General features: G+C 53.4%; 1 protein-coding gene across 3 annotated transcripts in view; it reads left to right on the top strand.

Annotated features, from left to right (window-relative positions):
* BBS2 (Bardet-Biedl syndrome 2) overlaps positions 1-18,798 on the top strand; it is a 29,524-nt gene extending 10,726 nt beyond the window's left edge. For 2 of the 3 annotated variants that reach the window (XM_064160491.1, XM_064160492.1), the window contains exons 7-17: positions 696-782; positions 4,136-4,271; positions 8,763-8,902; positions 10,000-10,144; positions 10,860-11,031; positions 12,607-12,736; positions 13,391-13,522; positions 14,954-15,091; positions 15,888-16,000; positions 17,474-17,622; positions 17,905-18,798. In XM_064160491.1, coding sequence (XP_064016561.1) covers positions 696-782; positions 4,136-4,271; positions 8,763-8,902; positions 10,000-10,144; positions 10,860-11,031; positions 12,607-12,736; positions 13,391-13,522; positions 14,954-15,091; positions 15,888-16,000; positions 17,474-17,622; positions 17,905-18,011 — 1,449 coding nt within the window. In that variant the 3' untranslated portion in view covers positions 18,012-18,798. The remainder of the gene's footprint in view (positions 1-695; positions 783-4,135; positions 4,272-8,762; positions 8,903-9,999; positions 10,145-10,859; positions 11,032-12,606; positions 12,737-13,390; positions 13,523-14,953; positions 15,092-15,887; positions 16,001-17,473; positions 17,623-17,904) is intronic. The other variant, XM_064160493.1, reaches the window with a different exon arrangement.
* The last annotated feature ends 2,565 nt before the right edge of the window (positions 18,799-21,363 follow it).

Below are 21,363 nucleotides of genomic sequence, written 5' to 3'. Positions count from 1 at the left end.
AACCCAGATTAGAGCCATCTGTTTAATAGTAAGGAGAGAGAGGAGTCTTTAGGATGTGGCAGGAAGATGCTTATGGCTTTATCTCATTTCTGACACTTGAAGCTCTGTTTTGTTTTGCTTAGAGATTTTTGGCTTTTGGGATGTTTTTTTGTGAGTTCTAATCATCTGCTTGGATGAAAGTGTATTGGAAGGGAAGCTCAGTGTTTTTGGAGCAGTGAACTAGGTTTGCAGTGCAGGATTTCAGATGTGTGGGGCCTTGGTGATGCTCAAACCTCCTGTTAAAAGGGACCCTGCAGGAAGGCTGGAGAAGGACTTCTCATAAGAGTGTCTAGCAGTAGAATGAGGGGGAATGGTTTGAAGCAGAGGAAGAGCAGGGTTAGACTGGATCTTGGGAAGAAGTTCCTCAGTACCAGGGTGGTGAGACTCTGGAATAGGTTGCCTAGGGACAGTGCAGATGCCTCCTTCCTGGAGGTGTTCAAGGCCAGGTTGGATGAGGCCTTGAGCAGCCGAGTCCAGTTGAGAGGTGTCCCTGTTCGTGCCAGGGGTAGTGGAGTAGATGAGCTCTGAGGTCTGTTTCAGCCTGAGCCATGCTGTGATTTTGCTGTTCCTTTCTGTAACCTCACAATCCAGTGTCTTGCATGTGCAGTTCAGAGACCATACCCAAGCCTAACTTGTTCTTTGTTCTGTGCCCTCAGTCCAAGAACCATGCCATGAGCATACATGCCTTCGACCTGAACTCTGATGGGGTGTGTGAGCTGATCACTGGCTGGTCCAATGGGAAGGTGAGTTGGTCCAGGGGCAGAGTGAGGAGCTGTGCATCCTGCAGGCTGTTTGAAGGAGGCTCTTAAGTAGGCTGAAGGAGGACAGCCCAAAATTAAACAGGCTGCTGGAAACTGAGGACCGAAGGAGGATTGCAGTAAACCTGGTCTGGCTGGTGAGTGCAGTGCCAAGGGGCAGGATCAGAGAGAAGCTGCTACCTCTGCTTAGCTCAGAGTCAGTTGCTAGGTGTGGTAAGTTGTTTCCATGTAATCTGCTTGAGGGTAGGAAGGCTCTGCACAAGCTGAATCAATGGGCCAAGGCCAACAGGATGAGATGGAACAAGGCCAAGTGTTGGATCCTTCACTTGGGTCACAACAACCCCATGAATGCCCCAGGCTTGGGGCAGAGTGGCTGGAAAATGCCTGCTAGAAAAAGATCTGGGGGTGCTGGTCTACAGCAGCTGAAGATGAACCAGCAGTATGCCCACTTGGCCAAGAAGGCTCATCCAGCCTAACCTATCACCCAGCCCAAGCCAAGCAACCAGACCGTGGCACTAAGTGCCAACCTAGCACCCAGCCCTGCCCAACCAACCACACCATGGCACTAAGTGCCAACCTAGCACCCAGCCCTGGCCAAGCAACCAGACCATGGCACTAAGTGCCAACCTAGCACCCAGCCCTGGCCAAGCAACCAGACCATGGCACTAAGTGCCAACCTAGCACCCAGCCCTAGCCAAGCAACCAGACCATGGCACTAAGTGCCACATCCAGGCTTTTCTTGAACATCTCCAGGCACGGTGACTCCACCACCTCCCTGGGCAGCCCATTCCAATGCCAATCACTCTCTCTGCCAACAACTTCCTCCTAACAGCCATCTCAGACCTCCCCTGGCACAGCTTGAGACCCTGTCCTCTTTTCTATCACTGCTTGCTTGGGAGCAGAGCCCAACCCCACCTGGCTACAGCCTCCCTGCAGGCAGCTGCAGGCAGCAATCAGCTCTGCCCTGAGCCTCCTCTGCTGCAGGCTGCACCCCCCCAGCTCCCTCAGCCTCTCCTCTCAGGGCTGTGCTCCAGGCCCCTCACAGCTTTGTCGCCCTCCTGTGGACACCTTCCAGTACTGCAACTTCTCTCTGCAATTGAGGAGCCCAGAACTGGACACAGCACTCCAGGGCTGGCCTGAGCAGTGCTGGTCACAGGGGAACAAGAACCTCCCTTGTGCTGCTGCCCACACTGCTCCTGAGCCAGCCCAGGAAGCCATTGGCTCTCTTGGCCACCAGGGCACACTGCTGCCTCCTGTTCAGCTCCTCTCTTCCAGCACCCCCAGGTCCCTCTCTGCCTGGCTGCTCTCAGCCACTCTGTCCCCACCTGTTGTGCTGCTTGGAATTGTTGTGATCAAAGTGCAGAACTTGCCCGTGGCCTTGTTAAAGAATGGTTGGACTCAGTGATCTTAAAGGGTTTTTCCAACCAAAACAGTTCAGTGGTAGCAGAGATCACCTGCCACAGCCTAGATCTCTTGAGTGTCTGTTTTCAGCCATGCCTTGAACACCTGCTTCATCATGTCCTGTGATGCTTCCTGAAGGTTCTCAAACTGCAGGGAGGAGAAAGCAATTGTGTAAGAGCAGAGCAGTGTCAGTGCTGACTGGGGCAAGCTTAACAAGCCCTGTTTTAATTCTCTGTGAAGGCTTATTCTGTCCAGCTCAGTCCCTGAAGCCTGTTGCTTGGTATTCCCCTTTGCCAGAAACAATTGCTCTGGCTTCCAAAGCTCTCCCAGGCACTGCTTGCCAGGTTTTGTTTTTGTAAAGCTCTGCCCTTCTTTTTTCCCCCCCTTCAGATCTCTCATTAGTCTCATTAGCTTGGGGGAATTTAATTAACTTGGTATCAAGCTGGCAGGCTAGAGCCCAGCTGTGTTGTAACTTCTGCTGGATTAGGTGTGCAGCACTTAAAGGCAGAACCTCTCCTTGCTTTGCTCCTTTGGCTGCTCTTTTCCACTGGCACACTCTGTGCTGCTTGTTGGCCTGAAGCAGTCCTGGGTGCTGCCCTTTGGGAAGGGCACTATGCAGGATCACAGAATGTCAGGGGCTGGAAGGGACCTCCAAAGCTCCTCCAGTCCAACCTCCCTGCCAGAGCAGGCTCACCTAGAGCAGATCACACAGGAGCACATCCAGGCAGGTTTTGAATATCTTCAAAGAGGGAAGCTCCACAACTCCCCTGGGCAGCCTGTTCCAGTGTTCTGTTATGCTCACAGGGGAAAAAAATGCCTCCTCAGAAGTGAGCCTCCACACTCTTCTTCTCCAAAGATAATTAAACTCTGTGGTAATTGTGTGTAGAAGTAGCTCACCACACAAGGGCTGCAGCAGAGAGGACAGGTTGCAAACACTGCACTGAGGTTCTTTCTGCTTCAGTCCCATCACTGCTGCATTCACATGAGTGTAACCTTTCCAGGCCAGGCTGGCAGCTCCCTTCTTCCCTTTCCTCTTGCTTGGAACTTAGGGAAGCATCTCTCAATCATAGAAACATAGAATGGTTTAGGTTGGAGGGGACCTCAAGGATCCTTCAGTTCCAACCCCCTGCCATAGCAGGGACACCTTCCACTAGAACAGGTCACTCAAGGCCTCATCCAGTCTGGCCTTGAACACCTCCAGGGAGGTTGTGGAGCACAGAAGCACCCAATGTGATCAAAGGATGTGCTCCACATCCTCCCTGGGCAACCTGTGCCAGTGTCTCACCACCCTCACTGCAAAGAACTCTTTCCTAACATCCAGTTTGAATCTCCCCTCTGCCACTTTAAACCCCTTCCCCCTTGTCCTGTCATTACCAGACCTTGTCACTAGTCCCTCCCCAGCCTTCTTGTAGCCCCCTTCAGATACTGGAAAGCCACTCCAAGGTCTCCTCCAAGCCTTCTCTTCTCCAGGCTGCAGAGCCCAAACTCTCTCAGCCTGTCCTCATAGCAGAGCTGCTGCAGCCCTCTGAGCATCTTGGTGGCCTCCTCCGAACTGGCTCCAACAGTTCCATGCCCTCCTTATGTTGGGGGCTCTGGAATTGCACAGAGTACTCCAGGTGGGGTCTGAGGAGAGCAGAGTAAAGGGGCAGAATCCCCTCCCTTGCCCTGCTGCCCACACTGCTCTTCCTATGATGCTCTGAAGAGCAGTTCCTTCTAGCTGAGTCTGTCTAGAGGTCATTTCTTGACGGTGTTCCTTTCCAGCAAGCAGCAGAGCTGCTTCCTGAGTTTCTTTCTGTGCAGCAGAGCTGCAAGTTCACCTGCAGATCTGTGAGCAGAGCTGGCTTTGGTGGAGAGCTCAGAATATGGCATGGCAGAGGCCTTGGAGTTAGCTATGCTGCTCACCCTGTGCCTCTGAACTCTTTCCTTCGTTGTTGCAGGTCGATGCGCGCAGCGACCGAACTGGAGAGGTCATCTTTAAGGACAATTTTTCATCCTCCATTGCAGGAGTGGTGGAAGGGGATTACAGAATGGATGGCAGCACCCAGTTAATCTGCTGCTCAGTCGATGGTGAAGGTAAGGGTGTTGTTCAGGAGGCTCATTTAGTGTGCAGCAGTATCAGGCACATGGCATCAGCTCAAGTTCTTTTGGTTCCGGAGGCGTTTTCCTGGGCCAAATCCCCTTTGCTTTATCCAAAGTGAAGGGAGTGTTGAGCTCTCTTGTGTGCAGGCAGGATTTTGAACGTTACCTTCTGTGTGCTAATCAGTCTGTTTCATTCTGACCCAAAAATGCAAGCCCTGGTTGCAGCCTGGAGGGCAAAACAGAGCCTGGGCTGCAGCTGCAGAAGTGTGGCCAGCAGGGCGAGGGAGGTGATTCTCTCCCTCTGCTGTGCTCTGCTGAGACCCCACCTGGAGTCCTGCATCCAGTTATGGAGCCCTTATGACAAGAGGGCTGTGGAGATGCTGGAGAGTGTCCAGAGCAGGGCCATGAGGGTGCTCAGAAGGTGCTGCAGCAGCTCTGCTGTGAGCACAGCCTGAAAGAGTTGGGGCTGTGCAGGCTGGAGAAGAGGAGGCTCCCAGGGGACCTTCTTGTGGCCTTGCAGCATCTGCAGGGGGCTCCAAAAAAGCTGGGGAGGGACTTTTTGAGGCTGTGAGGGAGTGGCAGGAGTCGGGGGGATGGAGCAAAGCTGGAGGTGGGGAGAGTGAGGCTGGAGGGGAGGAGGAAGTTGCTGAGCAGGAGAGTGGTGAGAGGCTGGAATGGGTTGCCCAGGGAGGGGGTTGAGGCCCCATGGCTGGAGGTGTTTGAGGCCAGGCTGGCTGAAGCTGTGTGCAGCCTGCTCTAGGGTAGGGTGTCCCTGGGCATGGCAGGGGGGTTGGCACTGGCTGCTCCTTGTGCTCCCTTCCAACCCTGCCTGATTGTGTGATTCTAAGAAACCACCCAGATTCGTTTGCCTAATGGAAGAAGTTCTGTCCTCCGAGTGCAGTATGGACTCTGGCTCTTCAGGCAGCATTGTTAGAGGTGAATGTATAGGAAATGGTTTTCCTTAGCTGTGATAATTTTGGGTCTGCCTACAGCCTGCACACCCAGGGTGAGGGTGTTCAGAGGGCCAGTGGTGTGTGTGGTTTGGTTTTCTGCTGAAGATGGCTGCTGTTTTAGCAGCAATTTGAGACGTCACCAGCGCTTTGTTTCCTGGAAAGAGCTGTCCTGAGCCTGCAGGACTGGTGGATTGATCCCACCATGCATCCATCGAGTCAGGCCCAGCTGCTCTGAGTGGAAATGGATATAATCACAGATGATTGAAATGAGCTCAGAGTGAATTGACAGGGATGGCTTCAGGAGAGACACTGGCATGATTATCCGACTGCTTGGCGTCAGTGGCCAAAGCCAGGCAGGTCTGGCACTGCCCACGGGGGACAAAAGCCTGTCTTTGTGTTTGCTCTCTCTCTTAATCACAGGCTGCAGGGAGCTGCTCTCCTTGGGCTTCAGCACTTAAACCTTTTTCCCAAGCTTACAGGAGGGCAACGTTGGGACTGTTCTGCCTGGACAAGGGAAAGCTGCGAGGAGACTTTAGAGCAACCTTCCAGTACCTGAAGGGGGTTCCTGGAGAGCTGGGGAGGGGCTTTTGACAAGGGCTGGGAGTGGAGTGCCAGCATGAGGGACAATGGCTTTGAGCTGGGACAGGGCAGATTGAGAGTGGAGATGAGGAAGAAGTTCTTGGTAGTGAGGGTGAGGAGAGACTGGCACAGGTTGACCAGGGAGGTTATGGCTGACCCCTCCCTGGAGGTGTTCAAAGCCAGGTGGATAAGGCCCTGAGCACCCTGTGCTAGTGGGAGGTGTCCCTGCCTGTGGGGGAAGCAGGGATTGGAATTGGTTGAGCTTTTAAGGTCCTTTGCAACCCAAACCATTCTGTGATACTGTGACTGAGCACAGTCCTTGAAGATAGCTCATCCTGGCTGAGCTGTGTAGGTTAAAATCACTGAATCATGGAATCAGCAAGGTTGGAACAGACCTCCAAGATCATCCAGTCCAACCTAGCACCCAGCCCTGGCCAACCAACCAGACCATGGCACTGAGTGCCCCATCCAGGCTTTGCTTGGGCACCTCCAGGCACAGCAACTCCACCACCTCCCTGGGCAGCCCATTCCAATGCCAATCACTCTCTCTGCCAACAGCTTTGTCCTGACATCCAGCCCAGACCTCCCCTGGCACAACTTGAGACTGTGTCCCCTTCTGCTGCTGCTTGCCTGGCACCAGAGCCCAACCCCACCTGGCTACAGCCTCCCTGCAGGCAGCTGCAGGCAGCAATGAGCTCTGCCCTGAGCCTCCTCTGCTGCAGGCTGCACCCCCCCAGCTCCCTCAGCCTCTCCTCTCAGGGCTGTGCTCCAGGCCCCTCACAGCTTTGTCACCCTCCTGTGGACACCTTCCAGTACTGCAACTTCTCTATGCAATGGAGGAGCCCAGAACTGGACACAGCACTCCAGGGGTGGCTTGAGCAGTGCTGATCACAGGGGCACAAGAACCTCCCTTGTGCTGCTGCCCACACTGCTCCTGAGCCAGCCCAGGCTGCCATTGGCTCTGCTGCCCACCTGGGCACACTGCTGCCTCCTCTGCAGCTCCTCTCTCCCAGCACCCCCAGGGCCCTCTCTGCCTGGCTGCTCTCAGCCACTCTGTCCCCAGCCTGTAGTGCTGCTTGGGGCTGTTGTGATCAAAGTGCAGAACCCTTGGCCTCTGCCCACCCATTCAGCCTGGCCAGGTCCCTCTGCAGGGCTCTGCTCCCCTCCAACAGCTCCACAGCTGCTCCTAGCATGAACATCACCATCCTGTGCTGATGTGCCCACCTTGGGCCCAATGAGGAATCCCTTTAGGTGTGGCTCAGTAGCCATACCCTGTAGTTGGGTTTTATGCACAAGGCATTGCTGTAGTCTTTGTTGCTGGACTTGTGTGGGGCCATCATCCTTCCACACCAGGTGCTCTTGTTTTCAGTGTGTTTTCTGCCCTCCTCTCCTTTTAAATGGTTGATTCAGCCACACTAAAGCAGCTCCACTCATCAGAGGACAGTGTACACGCTGAAGGCTTTTCAAGTTGCCTGTAACTTTCTTTATGGGGGTTACACAGACAGCATTGTCTTTGCAGGTAGAAGGCTTTTGTCTCTGGCTTTCATTGTCAACTGCAGTCAGGGCACACAGCCCTGGAGCAAACTGGAAATGTATAGCACAGGTCTCTGTCTTGCATCATCTGCCAGCAAAATAGGGGTGGAAGAGACCTCTGCAGATCATCCAGTCCCTAATATATAATAGTGGGAAAACATTTTCCACTGGGAGGGTGACAAAACATTGGAGCAGGCTGCCCAGAGAGGTTGTGGAGTCTCCTCTCACCTGGACACATTCCTGTGACCTGCTCTTGGTGATCCTTCTCTGGCAGGGGGGTTGGACTGGATGATCTCTAGAGGTCCCTTCCAACTCCCTAATACTCTGTGATTCTGTGACATGAGTAGAAATCATTGTTCAGTTTTCAGCCATAGCCTGTGACAGTCAACTGTGAAGGTCCAGAGTCTGGGATCACAATTTTAGAACAGCTCAAAGCAGTTCCCAGCTTTCTGGATGAAGTAGAAACTGCTGCCTTTGGTTGGACACAGCCTTAAAAACATTTCACAGGACCTTGCACAGAACCCCAGCGTGGTGGGAGTTGGAAGGGACCTCTCCAGGTCATCCAATCCAACCCCTCTGATAAAGCAGGGCACCCACAGCAGCTTGCCCAGCATCACACTGGTCAGCTGGGGTTGGAATCTCTCCAGAGAAGGAGACTCCACAACCTCTCTGGGCAGCCTGCTCCAGGCCTCCAGCACCCTCACCCCAAAGAGGTTTCTCCCCTTGGTCAGTTGGAAGCCCCTGAGTTCCAGTTTGTGCCCATTGTTCCTTGTCTTGTCGCTGGACTTCGCTGCCAAGAGTCTGGCCCCATCCTCTTGCCCCCTACCCTTTGTCTCTTGCTGAGCATTCCTCAGATCCCTGCAGCCTGCTCCAGGCCTCCAGCACCCTCAGAAAGTTTCTCCTCATGTTTAAGTGGAAAAAGCTTTTCTGTCTTCCCAGGCTGCTTCCATCACTGCACTCCACTGTGCTACTGGGAAACAGGTCTTATGCCTTGAAGCAAAGTGTCCTTGGACTGGGGAGAAGCTCATGTGGGTAGATCTTGTGACTGGCTGATTGCAGGTGGCTTAGACACTTCCAGACAGTAGCAACTCCTCTGACCAGCTCTAGAAATCCAGGTGCACACTGGATTCGTTTTGCATAGTTGCACCTGAAAGGATGATTACAGTGGGAGCCCTCTCACTAAAGAACTGGGTGCTGCACTTGGCTGGTCAGGTGAAGGCAGCTTAAAGGCAAGCTGGAAACTCACCTTTCTGCCCTGATCACCAGGAGTGTCAGAGTCTGTGTGGCTGTAAAGCAATCCTCAGGTTTTCAGCTGAATGGTCCCAGCTGAAGATCCAGAACAAGACAGGAAAGTCTTATTACAGACACTGATGTTTTGGGGAGGCTTTGCTGAGGTTGGCTCTGTTTTGTTTCTGTACAGTCCGAGGCTATCTGCCAGGAGGTGAAGAGATGAAAGGAAACCTGATGGATACAAGTGCTGAGCAGGATCTGATCCGAGAGCTTAGTCAAAAGAAACAGAATCTGCTGCTGGAATTAAGAAACTATGAGGAGAATGCAAAGGTACTGCTTGAGCAGGGCCAAAAGGCACCTTCCTGTGCCTGTAAATCCAGAGTCACCTGGGAAGCAGCTGTGGGGCAGTGCAGGCAAGCCAGAGTCCAACCTGTTAGGGTGCAGCCAGACTGTCTGCTGGAGGTTGCTCCTCTTGCTTCTGGCTTGCTCCTTGTGCATGTTCAGAGCTTGATTTTTAGTTCTTTACTAACTGACATTTCCCTTCCTCCTTTGCCTTGCCAGAACAATTGTTTGCAGCTGGATTCTCTTCAGCCCTGTGCTTAGGCTGAGGGCTGCCAAGTGTCATTTTCAATACATAAACCAGCTTGGGGGGCAGGAGGGAGAGGGCCTGGAGGGAGGGAGAGGGCTAGAAAGGATAGGGGGAGGGAGAATATCAGGAAAGTGGCTGAGGGCTGGGGGTACTACTGCCAGGGTGTAGGAAGCTTGCTTGTGGCACTACTGCCAGGGTGTAGGAAGCTTGCTTGTGGCACTACTGCCAGGGTGTAGGAAGCTTGCTTGTGGCACTACTGCCAGGGTGTAGGAAGCTTGCTTGTGGCTTGAAGGTGCAGACATAAAGAGCTTTAAGTAATAGTTTTGAGGAAAGAGCAAAACCAGGTTTGAGCAGTAAGTGGTCACCATGCAAAAGCATGGAATTAGCCAAGCCTGTGCCTCAAACTGAATAAGGTTCAGTGCTTTCAAGGGGACCTTCTTTACTGTAAGGGTCACAGAGCACTGGCACAGGCTTCCTGGAGAGGTTTTGGGGTTTCCTTCTCTGGAGACTTTCAAGGCCTGTAAGGATGTGTTCCTCTGTGATCTGTGTTAGACAGGATTGCCTTGCTCTGGCAGGGAGGGTGGGCTGGATGGTCTCCTCGGGTCCCTTCCAACCCCTAACATCCTGTGGTCCTTCCCTGACTGATGGTTTGGGTACAGAGCTGAGCTCCACCATCAGTGGAAGCACTTCAGCAAAGTGCCTGCAGCTCTGCACCTCACCCAGCCTCTCTCCATGGCTGCATGAAGGGGCTGGGGACTGCTGTGAGGCAAGGCAAGAGAAGTGACTTCTGTGTGTGTCTCCTGAGCTGCCTGGACGTTCTGTGTGTGTTGTGCAACAGGCTGAAAGCAGCACTCAGCTGAAGGAAGCTGATGGGCAGAGGGGTGTGATCCCAGCGAGCACCCAGCTCCTGACAAGCCTCTCGGTTAATCTGGGCTCTGACAGCCAATCTGCCCACGTGGAGCTGTGTGTTTCCACCAGCAATGGTGAGTGCTAACCTCCAGCCAGTGACAGCCACTTCATGCAAATTCATGCAAGCATTTATCTATATTTAGCTGCTTGATTTGCCTGTCTCCCCTTCACTGTCTGTAATTTCCCCTCTGTGGTTGCTCTCTTTCCACAGAGCTGCGTTCCTTTGATGGGTCTTGTCGGGGAGGGGCTGGGAGAGGGGTTGGATGGAACTTGTTTCTTGCTTTGTGTTCTTTTCTAAAGCAAATAGCTTTTTCACTTGGATGAAACAGCCTTGGTGATCCTCCTGTTGACTCTGAACATCAACCTGTCAAAGAGTCATTGGACACTGGAATGGGCTGCCCAGGGAGGTGGTGGAGTCGCCGTCCCTGGGGCTGTTCAAGGCAGGATTGGATGTGGCACTTGGTGCCATGGTCTAGCCTTGAGCTCTGTGGTAAAGGGTTGGACTTGATGGTCTGTGAGGTCTCTTCCAACCTTGGTGATACTGTGAAGGTGCTGCAGGGAGGCAGCTGGGCCTCAGCTGGCTTTAGATGCAAACCTGCAACTATTGCGAGAGAGCAAATGCCCTGAGTGCCACCCGAGGGTGCTGGCGGGTCCAGGTGTGGTGCTGCTGCTCGCCTGGGATAGTTGAGCAGCTGAGAACTGGGGTGTGAGGGGTTGGCTGTGCTCAGCTCTGCAGACAGGGGTGGCTCCTTGCTCGTTCAGGACCTGCTTTTCCTCCCTCTCGCTCAGACACCATCATCCGCGCCGTGCTGATCTTTGCCGAGGGCATCTTCGAAGGGGAGAGCCACGTTGTCCACCCCAGCCTCCAGAACCTCTCAGCCTGCATTCGGGTTCCACTCACTCCACCCAAAGATATCCCTGTGGATTTGCACATCAAAGCCTTTGTGGGTTACAGGAACAGGTGAGTGTGCTGTGATCTCCAGAGCTAACTGTGTGACCGGGAAACAGCTTCCTGCTCCTCCCGTGGGCACTGCTAATTCCCTGCTGCCACTTCTCTGTGTTAGTGGAAGGAGAGGTGGAAGTTCTTTCTTACAAACCAGTGCTACAGGCTGGGGACAGAGTGGCTGGAAAGCAGCCAGGAGGAAAGGGACCTGGGGGTACTGATAGATAGTAGCTGAAGATGAGCCAGCAGTGTGCCCAGGTGGCCAAGAGAGGCAATGGCATCCTAGTCTGGATCAGGAGCAGTGTGGCCAGCAGGACAAGGGAGGTTATTCTGCCCCTGTGCTCAGCACTGGCCAGGCCACACCTTGAGTACTGTGTCCAGTTCTGGGCCCCTCAATTCAAGAGAGATGTTGAGGTGCTGGAAGGTGTCCAGAGAAGGGCAGCAAGGCTGGGGAGGGGCCTGGAACACAAACCCTGTGAGGAGAGGCTGAGGGAGCTGGGGGGGTGCAGCCTGCAGAAAAGGAGGCTCAGGGCAGAGCTCAGTGCTGCCTGCAGCTGCCTGCAGGGAGGCTGTAGCCAGGTGGGGTTGGGCTCTGTTGCCAGGCAGGCAGCAGCAGCAGAAGGGGACCCAGGCTGAAGCTGTGGCAGGGCAGGTCTGGGCTGGATGTTAGGAGGAAGCTCCTGGCAGAGAGAGTGATTGGCACTGGAATGGGCTGCCCAGGGAGGTGGTGGAGTGGCCATGCCTGGAGGTGTTGAAGCCAAGCCTGGCTGGAGCACTTAGTGCCATGGTCTGGTTGCTTGGCTAGGGTTGGGTGCTAGGTTGGACTGGATGATCTTGGAGCTCTCTTCCAACCTGCTTGATTCTATGATTCTATGGTTGTGGCACTGTTGATGCAAAGCTCTTCTCCAGACGCAAAAGCTGAAATGCTCACTGGGACCTGCTGTGCTGCAGCTCTGCCTTAAAGGGAGCAGTGGAAATTTCTTGCCTGGATGATGGCTTTCTGAAGGGAAATCAAGTGCTGATATCCAGGCTGCCTTGAAACCAACTTCCTCCCCACTCTCCTCTGCCAGAACTGGTGATGGCAAGAAGCAGCATCCTTGCCCTGAGCAGGGAAGTGTTTTGAGAGCCACTGCAGAAAGAGCATGTGGCACTGAGTTCCCTTTTTGCTTTCTCTGTCTTTATTACTGCTTTTCATTAAGACTTCACTGACCCTGGAAAGCAAACACCCAGTCACACAGTAAAGCTGTGAAGGAAGTGGTTGGGACTCTGGACTGGGCGCTGGTGAGGCTGCACCTTGAGTGCTGTGTCTGCTTGTGGACACTGCAGTATAGGAAGGACACTGAGGTGCTGAAGTGGGTACAGAGAAGGGCAGTGAAGGTGGTGAAGGGTCCACAACCTCCCTGGAGGTGTTCAGGACCAGGTGGGATGGGGCCTTGAGCGACCTGTTGTAGTGTGAGGTGCCCCTGCTTATGGCAGGGGGTTGGCACTGGCCGATCCTTGAGGTCCCTTCCAACCTAAACCATTCTACCATTCTATGATTCTGTGCTTCTGCTCCGTTCCTAACTGCCTGTGTTCCCTCTGGGCTGCTGCCAGCACACAGTTCCATGTCTTTGAGCTGACCAAGCAGCTGCCTCGCTTCGCTATGTACGCCCTGAGCAGCCCGGACTCGGCCCCTGAGCCCCTCAGCTACGTCAACTGTGCAACCAACGAGAGGCCACAGAGAGTGAGTCCTGCCCCCTGCCCTCATCCTACCTGCAGACACTGCAGGTGGAAGGCTGGCAGTCAGATGGAGGGTTCTGAGAGCAGAGGACAGAGGGCACAAGCCCTGTGAGAAGCAGTCCCCTGTACTTCCCCTGCATTGGTCAGGCCACATCTTGAGTGCTGTGTCCAGTTGTGGGCTCCTCAATTCAGGAGAGGTGTTGAGGTGCTGGAATGTGTCCAGAGAAGGGTGATGAAGCTGGGGAGGGGCCTGGAGCACAGCCCTGTGAGGAGAGGCTGAGGGAGCTGGGGGAGTGCAGCCTGCAGCAGAGGAGGCTCAGGGCAGAGCTCATTGAAGGGAGGCTGTAGCCAGGTGGGGTTGGGCTCTGCTGCTGGGAAAGCAGCAACAGAAGAAGGGGACACAGTCTGAAGTTGTGCCAGGGCAGGTCTAGGCTGGCTGTTAGGAGGAAGTTGTTGTCAGAGAGAGTGATTGGCACTGGAATGGGCTGCCCAGAGAGGTGGTGGAGTGGCCATGCCTGGAGGTGTTGAAGCCAAGGCTGGCTGGGGGCACTTAGTGCCATGGTTTGGTTGGTTGGCCAGGGCTGGGTGCTAGGTTGGGCTGGCTGAGCTTGGAGCTCTCTTCTAGCCTGGCTGATTGTCTGATTTTTCTTTTCCCAAGATTGTGATGTGGCTGAATCAGAGCTTCCTGCTCCCAGAGGATGCAGAGTTTCAGAGTCCTCCCTCCCAGGTTTGCTTCACCTCCCTTCGCAACGCAGGGCAGCTCTGCCTCAAAATCAAGCCTGGAGGAGAGGTGGGTACCTCGTGGACATGGGGAACACCCATTTCATTACACCCTGCTGAGGCTAAAAAGGTTGTGCCTATCTGAGGCAGGAAGAGTGAAGGATGGTGTAAGAGGCAGAGGCACCACATGGATTCTAGGGATGCTTTGAGGTCTGTTAATTGCTAGAGAGGAAAATCCCTGGGCCTGTTCATGAAGGAAACTGCTTTACAGGTCATAGAATGGGTTGGGTTGGAAGGGACCTTAGATATTATCTGGTTCCAACCTCCCACACCTCAGGTAGGGACACCTCCTACTAGCCCAGGTTGCACAAGGCCTCATCCAACATGGTGTTGGACACCTCCAGGGAGGGGACATCCACAGCCTCCCCGGGCAACCTGTGTCAGTGTCTCCCCACCCTCTCTGCCAAGAATTTCTTCCTCATCTTCACTCTCAGTTTCCTCTTTCAGCTCCAAGCCATTGTCCCTTGTTCTGTCACTTCCAGCCCTTGTCAAAAGTCCCTCCCCAGCTCTCTTGTAGCCTCCTTCAGGTACTGGAAGGTTGCTCTGAGGTCTCCCTGGAGCCTTCTCCTCCCCAGGCTGAACAGCCTCAGCTCTCTCACCATGTCCCTATAGGAGAGGTGCTGCAGCCCTCTGATGATCTTTGTGGCCTCCTCTGTCCCCACTCCAGCAGGTGTGTAGGAAGGTGTTTGTTTGTTCCCATGCAGGCTCTTGTCAGCCATAATGAGGCCCAAAGACTGCCTGTGTCGTTTGCACTGCTCTTGAATGCACAAAGGGTTCTGTGCCCCAGGCCTGGATACAATCCCCTTTGAGTCACAGAATGGCAGGGCTTGGAAGGGATCTCTGGAGATCATCTAATCCAATCCCCTTGCCAAGGTTCACCTAAAGAAGGGCACACAGGAACTCCTGCAGGTGGGTTTGGAATATCTGCAAAGATGGAGACTCCACCTCCTCTCTGGGTAGCCTGCTCCAGTGCTCTGCCACCCTTAAATTAAAGAAGTTCCACCTCTCATTTAGGTGGCACTTCTGATGTCCCAGTTTGTGCCTGTTACCCCTTGTCCTGCCACTGGGCACCACTGGAAGAGCCCTGGTGCCATTCTCCTGACACCTACCCTTGAAGCATTGATTAGCACTGCTGAGATCCCCCTCAGGCTGCTCTTTCCTAGACTGAAAGGCCTCCATTCTTTCAGTCTGTCCTCAAAAGAGAGGTGTTCCAGTCCCCTCAGCAGCTTTGGAGCCCTTTGCTGTCCCCTTTCCTCCTCAAACCAGGGAGCCCAGAACTAGGCAGTGTCTCTCTGTGTCTCCTCCCCCACTGAAAGCCACAGAGCCTGCTCGTGGGTAGAGCAGGCTGCTTTGGGCCTGGGTAACTGTTGTAGAAGGTCTGTTTTCTGAGGTATCTTGGCCTGGAAGGGCCCTGAAGTGCTTTCTTCCCTCTCTGACACAGATTTCCATCAACACAGATGACATCGACCTAGCTGGTGACATCATCCAGTCAATGGCTTCCTTTCTGGCCATCAAAGATCTGCAGGTGGAAGCAGATTTCCCTGCATACTTTGAGGAGCTGAGAAAAGTCCTGGTCAAGGTAAGGAGGCAGCAGGTGCTTCTTAGGTGGCAGCTTCAGCAGTCACTGGGGGAGGTGTGAGGAGTCAAACTGAGGATCTCTGAGCTGCTTGTGGGAAAGCAGCCAGTGCTGGCTTGCTGTATGTCCTGTGCAAAGGACAGGCACAGCCTCAGCTTGTTGCTTTTCCTTTGCTCTGCACAACAGCCCTTTGGTCTCCCAGCAGTGGAGATGGTTTGGAGTCATAGAGTCAGCCAGGTTAGAGGAGAACTCCAAGCTCATGCAGTCCAACCTAGCACCCAGCCCTGGCCAACCAACCAGAGTATGACACTAAGTGCCAACCTAGCACCCAGCCCTGGCCAACCAACCAGAGCATGGCACTAAGTGCCAACCTAGCACCCAGCCCTAGCCAGTCAACCAGACCATGGCACTCAGTGCCCCAGCCAGGCTTGGCTTCAACACCTCCAGGGACAGGAACTCCACCACCTCCCTGGGCAGCCCATTCCAATGCCAATCACTCTCTCTGACAACAACTTCCTCCTAACATCCAGCCCAGACCTCCCCTGGCACGTAGCATGTAAAGTTGTGTGAGAGGCTGAGCTGTGGGTTTGGGTTGGGGTGCTGGGTGTGTACCTCACCCTGGGACAGGTTGCTGCTGTGGCAGCCAGGCTCTGAGGGGCTGGAAGCTGCTCCCAGGGGTGCTGGTAGGTGAAGTTGGGATGTTATTTCCAACTGGGCTGTGGCAGGGTTCAGTTTAAAGGGCTTTTGCATGCTCAGAGTGCCAGGGGCCCTGCCTCATGGCTGTTTGCACCTTGCACAGGTGGATGAACACCATGCAGTCAATCAGAGGCTCACTGCTGACATGGCTGAACACTCCAACCTGATCCGCAGCATGCTGGTCCAGGCAGAAGATGCACGGCTCCTGGGAGACATGTGAGCAGCTTGCTGCTGTGGGCTGGCTTTGGAAGGGCCAGGAAAGAGCACAGAACCCCAGTGCTGTCCTGCAGGGGATGCCTGCTTACAGCTCCTCATCCACAGTTGATAGGTTGCCTGGTCCCAGCCAAGTCTAGCTGAGAGGGTTTGTTTCAGTCATAGAGCACCAGGTTGGAAGGGACCTCAAGGATCATCTGGTCCAACCTTTCAGGACAGCAAGAGCTCACACACCAGACAGCTCTCACTGCTTCTTCCCACAAGAGCTCACACACCAGACAGCTCTCACTGCTTCTTCCCTCTCTGAGTCCTTCCTAAGCTACCTCATGAACTCTCAAGCCCCTTGGCTCTACCCAAGTCCCTACCCTTTGGCTTTTTAGCTTCCCCAGACTGGTTTGCCACGTGAAGAACAAGGCAAGGCTCCTGATTCAGGACCCCTAGAATGGCTTTGGTTGGAAAGGACCTTAGAGATCATTTACTCCAACCTCTCTGCCATGGGCAGGGACACCTGTCTCATTTAGACTATATTCTTATCATAGAGGTTGGAGTAAATGATCTCTGAGGTCATTTCCAACCATTTACTCCAACCCCTCTGCCATGGGCAGGCATACATCTCTCATTTAGACTATATTCTTATCACAGAATCATAGAGGTTAGAGTAAATGATCTCTGAGGTCACTTCCAAACATTTACTCCAACCTCTCTGCCATGGGCAGTGACACCTATCTCATTTAGACTATATTCTTATCATAGAGGTTGGAGTAAATGATCTCTGAGGTCCCTTCCAACCAGAGCCATTCTAGGGGTCCTAAATCGGGAGCCTTGCCTTGTACTTCGTGTGGCAAACCACTCTGGGGAAGGTAAAAAGCCAAAGCCAAGACTTGGCTAGAACCAGGGGGCTTGAGAGTTGGTGAGGTAGCTTAGAAGAGATCCAGTGAGGGAAGCAGCAGTGAGAGCTGCCTGGTGTGTGAGCTCTTGTGGGAAGCAGCAGTGAGAGCTGCCTGGTGTGTGAGCTCTTGTGGGAAGCAGCAGTGAGAGCTGCCTGGTGTGTGAGCTCTTGTGGGAAGCAGCAGTGAGAGCTGCCTGGTGTGTGAGCTGTTGAAAACACCAAGAATCAAATTGCAGTGTCATTACTTTACCAGGAAGGAAATTGCAGGTGGCAGCACTTTGACTCTGACTCACTGTGTCCTGCTGGTGTCTTGACTGTCCAGAGCAGCAGTGAGGAGGTCTGAGCTTCTGCAGAGCCCTGCTGCTCTCACTGAGCCAAGTGGCATCTCCTCTTTGGCTTGCTGAAGTCACTTGCCTGAGTAACACATCTAGACCAAGCAAGTCTGCTGTCTGGTAGCTGGCAGGCATGCAGGTGGCCACAGTAGCCACCACAACCACCACAGCATTGCTGCACCTTTAGATCAGCCAAGCAGGATTGACTTTGCTGTCCTCAGGGATGCAGATAACTGGAGTTGTTGCTCTCCCCAGGAAGAACATGAAGGGAAGGTACATGGAGCTCTATGATCTCAACAGAGATTTGATCAACCAGTACAAGATCCGTTGCAACAACCACACCGAGCTGCTGAACAACCTCAAAGCTGTCAACCAGGCCATCCAGAGGGCTGGGCAGCTACGTGGTGAGTAGGTGGCTTTGGAAGGGGATGGGGAGTCTGGCACCCCACTGAGGCAAAACCAGAATGCTTTAGGTTGGAAAGGACCTCAAAGGTCATCCTGTTCCAACCCCCCACCATAGCAGGGACACCTGCCACTAGAACAGGTCGCCTTGAACACCTTCAGGGAGGTTGCAGAGGGGGTTGGCCTGGATGCCCTTTGGAGATCTCCTCCAACCCAAACCATTCCATGACTGAAGTATTTTCCCCTTGTTCCTTAGTAGCTTTCCTTCTGTTCTCTCTCCCCAGTTGGCAAAGCCAAGAGCCAGGTGATCAGTGCCTGTCGGGATGCCATACGGAGCAACAACTTCAATATGCTCTTCAGGATCATGCGTGTGGGAACAGCCTCTTCCTAGAGCAACCTGGGCAGCAGTGCTGGCACCTTGGCAGCAGATAGTGGACCAGTGACAATGAGTGCTTAGCTCCATTCCCTGCTCCTCTGGGGAGTGAATTCATGGCAGAGGTAGCGTTCTAGTTAAGCCAGCAGGTGAGAGATCAGCTGCTGGTGAGGGGTTGGAAGGAGCCTCTGGAGGTCATTGGGTCCAACCCCTCCCTACCAGAGCAGGTTCACCTAGAAAAGGTCACACAAAAACACATCTAGGTGGGTTTGGAATGTCTCCAGAGTTGGAGACTGAAGCTTTCTCCAGTGCTCAATCACCCTTAAAGAAGTTCCTCCTGCTGTTTAGATGGAACTTCTTAGGTTCAAGTCTCCAGAGTTGGAGACTGAAGCTTGCTCCAGTGCTCAATCACCCTTAAAATAAAGAAGTTCCTCCTGCTGTTTAGATGGAACTTCTTAGGTTCAAGTCTCCAGAGCTGGAGACTGAAGCTTGCTCCAGTGCTCAATCACCCTTAAAATAAAGAAGTTCCTCCTGCTGTTTAGATGGAACTTCTTAGGTTCAAGTCTTTGTCTGTTAGCCCTTGCCCTGGGCATCACTGAGAAAGGCCTGGTGCCACCCTCCTGATGTTTATATGCAGGCCAAAGCTTGGTGGAGCAAGCAGCAGAGGTGAAGTGCAGGTATATTTATGCAAGGTAGAGCTGTAGAACCTTGGCAGAGTTATTTTTTCTTACCCTAACTTATTTATGTATGTTAATAGGTTTTGTAGTTAAGGCACCAACTTTTTCCATTAAAATACAGACTGGTTTGCCTGCTCCTGCTCTCATTTGGGTGGGGAGGTAGAATTGGAGAATGGTGGGGGTTGGAAGGCACCTCTGGAGATTATCCAGTCCTCCCCACCCTGCTAAAGCAGAGTCAGCCACAGCAGCTTGCCCAGGATCACAAGGGGCAGGGAAGTTGGAATCTCTCCAGAGAAGGAGACTCCACAACCTCTCTGGGCAGCCTGCTCCAGGCTTCCAGCACCCTCACAATAACTTTCTCCTCATCTTAAAGAATCATTGAGGCTGGAGAAGACCTCTGAGATCATCAAGTCCAGCCTATAACACCATGACATCAGCTAAAGCAGGCCACCAGGAGCCACATCCAGTCTGTCCTTGCAGAACTCCAGGGATGGTGACTCCACCACCTCTTGGGTCAGTCCATTCCAGTGCCTAATCAGCCTTGCTGTGAGGAAGTGCTTCCTAACATCCAACCCAAACCTCCTCGGGCACAGCTTCAGACCATGCCCTCTTGGCCTATCACAAGTTGCCTCAGAGTTGAGGTTCCAGTCTGTATCCATTGCCCCTTGTCCTATCACAGGACACCACTCAAAAGAGCCTGGCCCCTTTGTGACACCCATCCCTCAGCTATTTAGAGACATTGAGATCCTCTCTCAGTCTTCTCCAGGCCAAACAGCTCCAGGTCTCTCAGCCTTACCTCCTCAGGTGTGATCCAGTCCCCTCATCATCCTTTGAGCCTTTGTGGGATGCTCTCCAGTATATTCCTGTCCCTCTTGAACTGGGGAGCCCAGAACTGGGTGCACAGAGTGAAGTCTGTTGAACAAACCCAACCACTTCTGCTTTGGCTGAGCAGTCCCTGTGCACACCAGGCACTTCCACACTGCCTGCCAGATGATTCTGGGTGTCACTTGCAGGCTTGGGCTGCATTCCAGGTATCACCAGTAGAGAACAAACTTCTCCTTGCTGGCTTGTAGGCCAGCAGCCCTTTGAAAGCCATCCAGCTCTGGGATATACAGGGGTAGAAAGGGGCCTCCTTCACATCTAATGCTCTCCCTACACCTGGATTGCAGGAAGTTTTGCTTCCAGATGGTGTTTCTGTGCTGCAGCTGCACAAAACCTGCAGGTACTGAGGTGGGGGCATGACAGGAACAACAAAACCAAACTCCACACCCAAGCTTGGGTGCTTATGAAGAGCTGAGAGTGCTTCATGGGATCAAAAGCAGAAGGTATTGAAACATATCTTGGCTCCTGGCTCTAACCTATTTATTAAGTGTGGGATCTCTTAGGATTGGATTAAAATATTACAGTAAGGCTCTATCTTAGATCTAAAAGCATTTTAGAACCTTTGCCAAAGCAAATTTCATCCAGGAGCTAAAAATAACCCTGCTTGGGCTGGAGGTTGGGCTCCAGAGCTCCTAGATCCTGCATCATTCATCACATCTACCACTGGAGGTGTTGAGTGTTTAGAGTGTGGGCAGGGAGGAGGCCATGCACCCTGTCAGGAGCTTCTTGGGGCTGGCAGAAGTACTCAGTCCTGGTAACTGCTCTGCCTTGCACTTGCCACTGCTGCCTTGAAGCCAGCAGCACAGAGATTCATTGCAGAGTGGCTGACTGCAGTGTGTTTTAGTGCCCCCCATGGCTCCTTGGTGCTGCTTCAGCCCCTTTGGCACCCAGAAGTGGGCTGCCAGAAGCACAGGGCTCTGACGCTTCAGCTCTGCAGCAGGAGCTCATTTGAATCCTTTGAAGGAGCTGCTACTTAGTCAAATCCAACTCCCTGGCAGAAGGGTGGTGAGCCACCACCCATGCTCTTCTAAGTGAGTGAGCTGGAGCCTTGCTTATGGAACAGTCTCCTGGCAGAGGTGCTGGGCACTCTGCCACCTGCTCTACCTGTTCCCACTGCTCCAGCCTCTTCATCTTCAAAATCCCAATGCTTGCTGACACTTACATAGCCCATTCTGTGGTGAGAGTGGCTCAGAGCAGGCAGCAGCTCTGCTAGCCTGGTTTCTCCTGGCTGCACAGCAGGCACTCCCAGGCCCAGCTCTGTTTTGCTCCTGCTAGCAAGGCCAAGTCCTTCAGCCACAGTCTGATCAGGCTCATTTCCCCTGGAGAAGTTGCTGACAACAATCCTGTCATTTACTTTCCCCTAACCCCAACTTTTGGCCAAGCACAGAAGCTCTGCAAGCTGAAGTGCTGCCAGCTTGGCAGTTGGCTGGTGGCATAAAGCAACTCCTTGCTGGCAGGCAGCTGGTGCCAGCTGGACCTGCACCAGGAGGTGGGTGGCCAACAACTACCACTGCTCTGCTTCAACCCAGTGACCTCTTCCTCTGCTACTGGGTGTGGAAACTGGCCACAGCAGGTCAAGCTGCTGCTCAGCTACAGAATAACCTCTGAAACTAGGCTAGGAGAGCTAAAAGAAGCACTGGCAAGGCTGCTTTAGATGGCTGAAAATGTCCACTTGCTCCAGCACTGAATGCTTGAAACCCTTTGGCAACCATTGCCTAGCCCCAGGAACCTGGCTCAAGACTGGCAATGTCCAACTCCTGCTCCAGCAGGGAAATGCCATCACTGAATGCTGTTTGCTGTCCTTACAGTCC

The sequence above is a fragment of the Pogoniulus pusillus genome, chromosome 20, assembly GCF_015220805.1.
Source record: "Pogoniulus pusillus isolate bPogPus1 chromosome 20, bPogPus1.pri, whole genome shotgun sequence".
NCBI classification, from domain to species: domain Eukaryota; kingdom Metazoa; phylum Chordata; class Aves; order Piciformes; family Lybiidae; genus Pogoniulus; species Pogoniulus pusillus.
The sequence above is the reverse complement of the archived record's forward strand: the minus strand, read 5'-3'. Positions and strand labels throughout refer to the sequence as shown.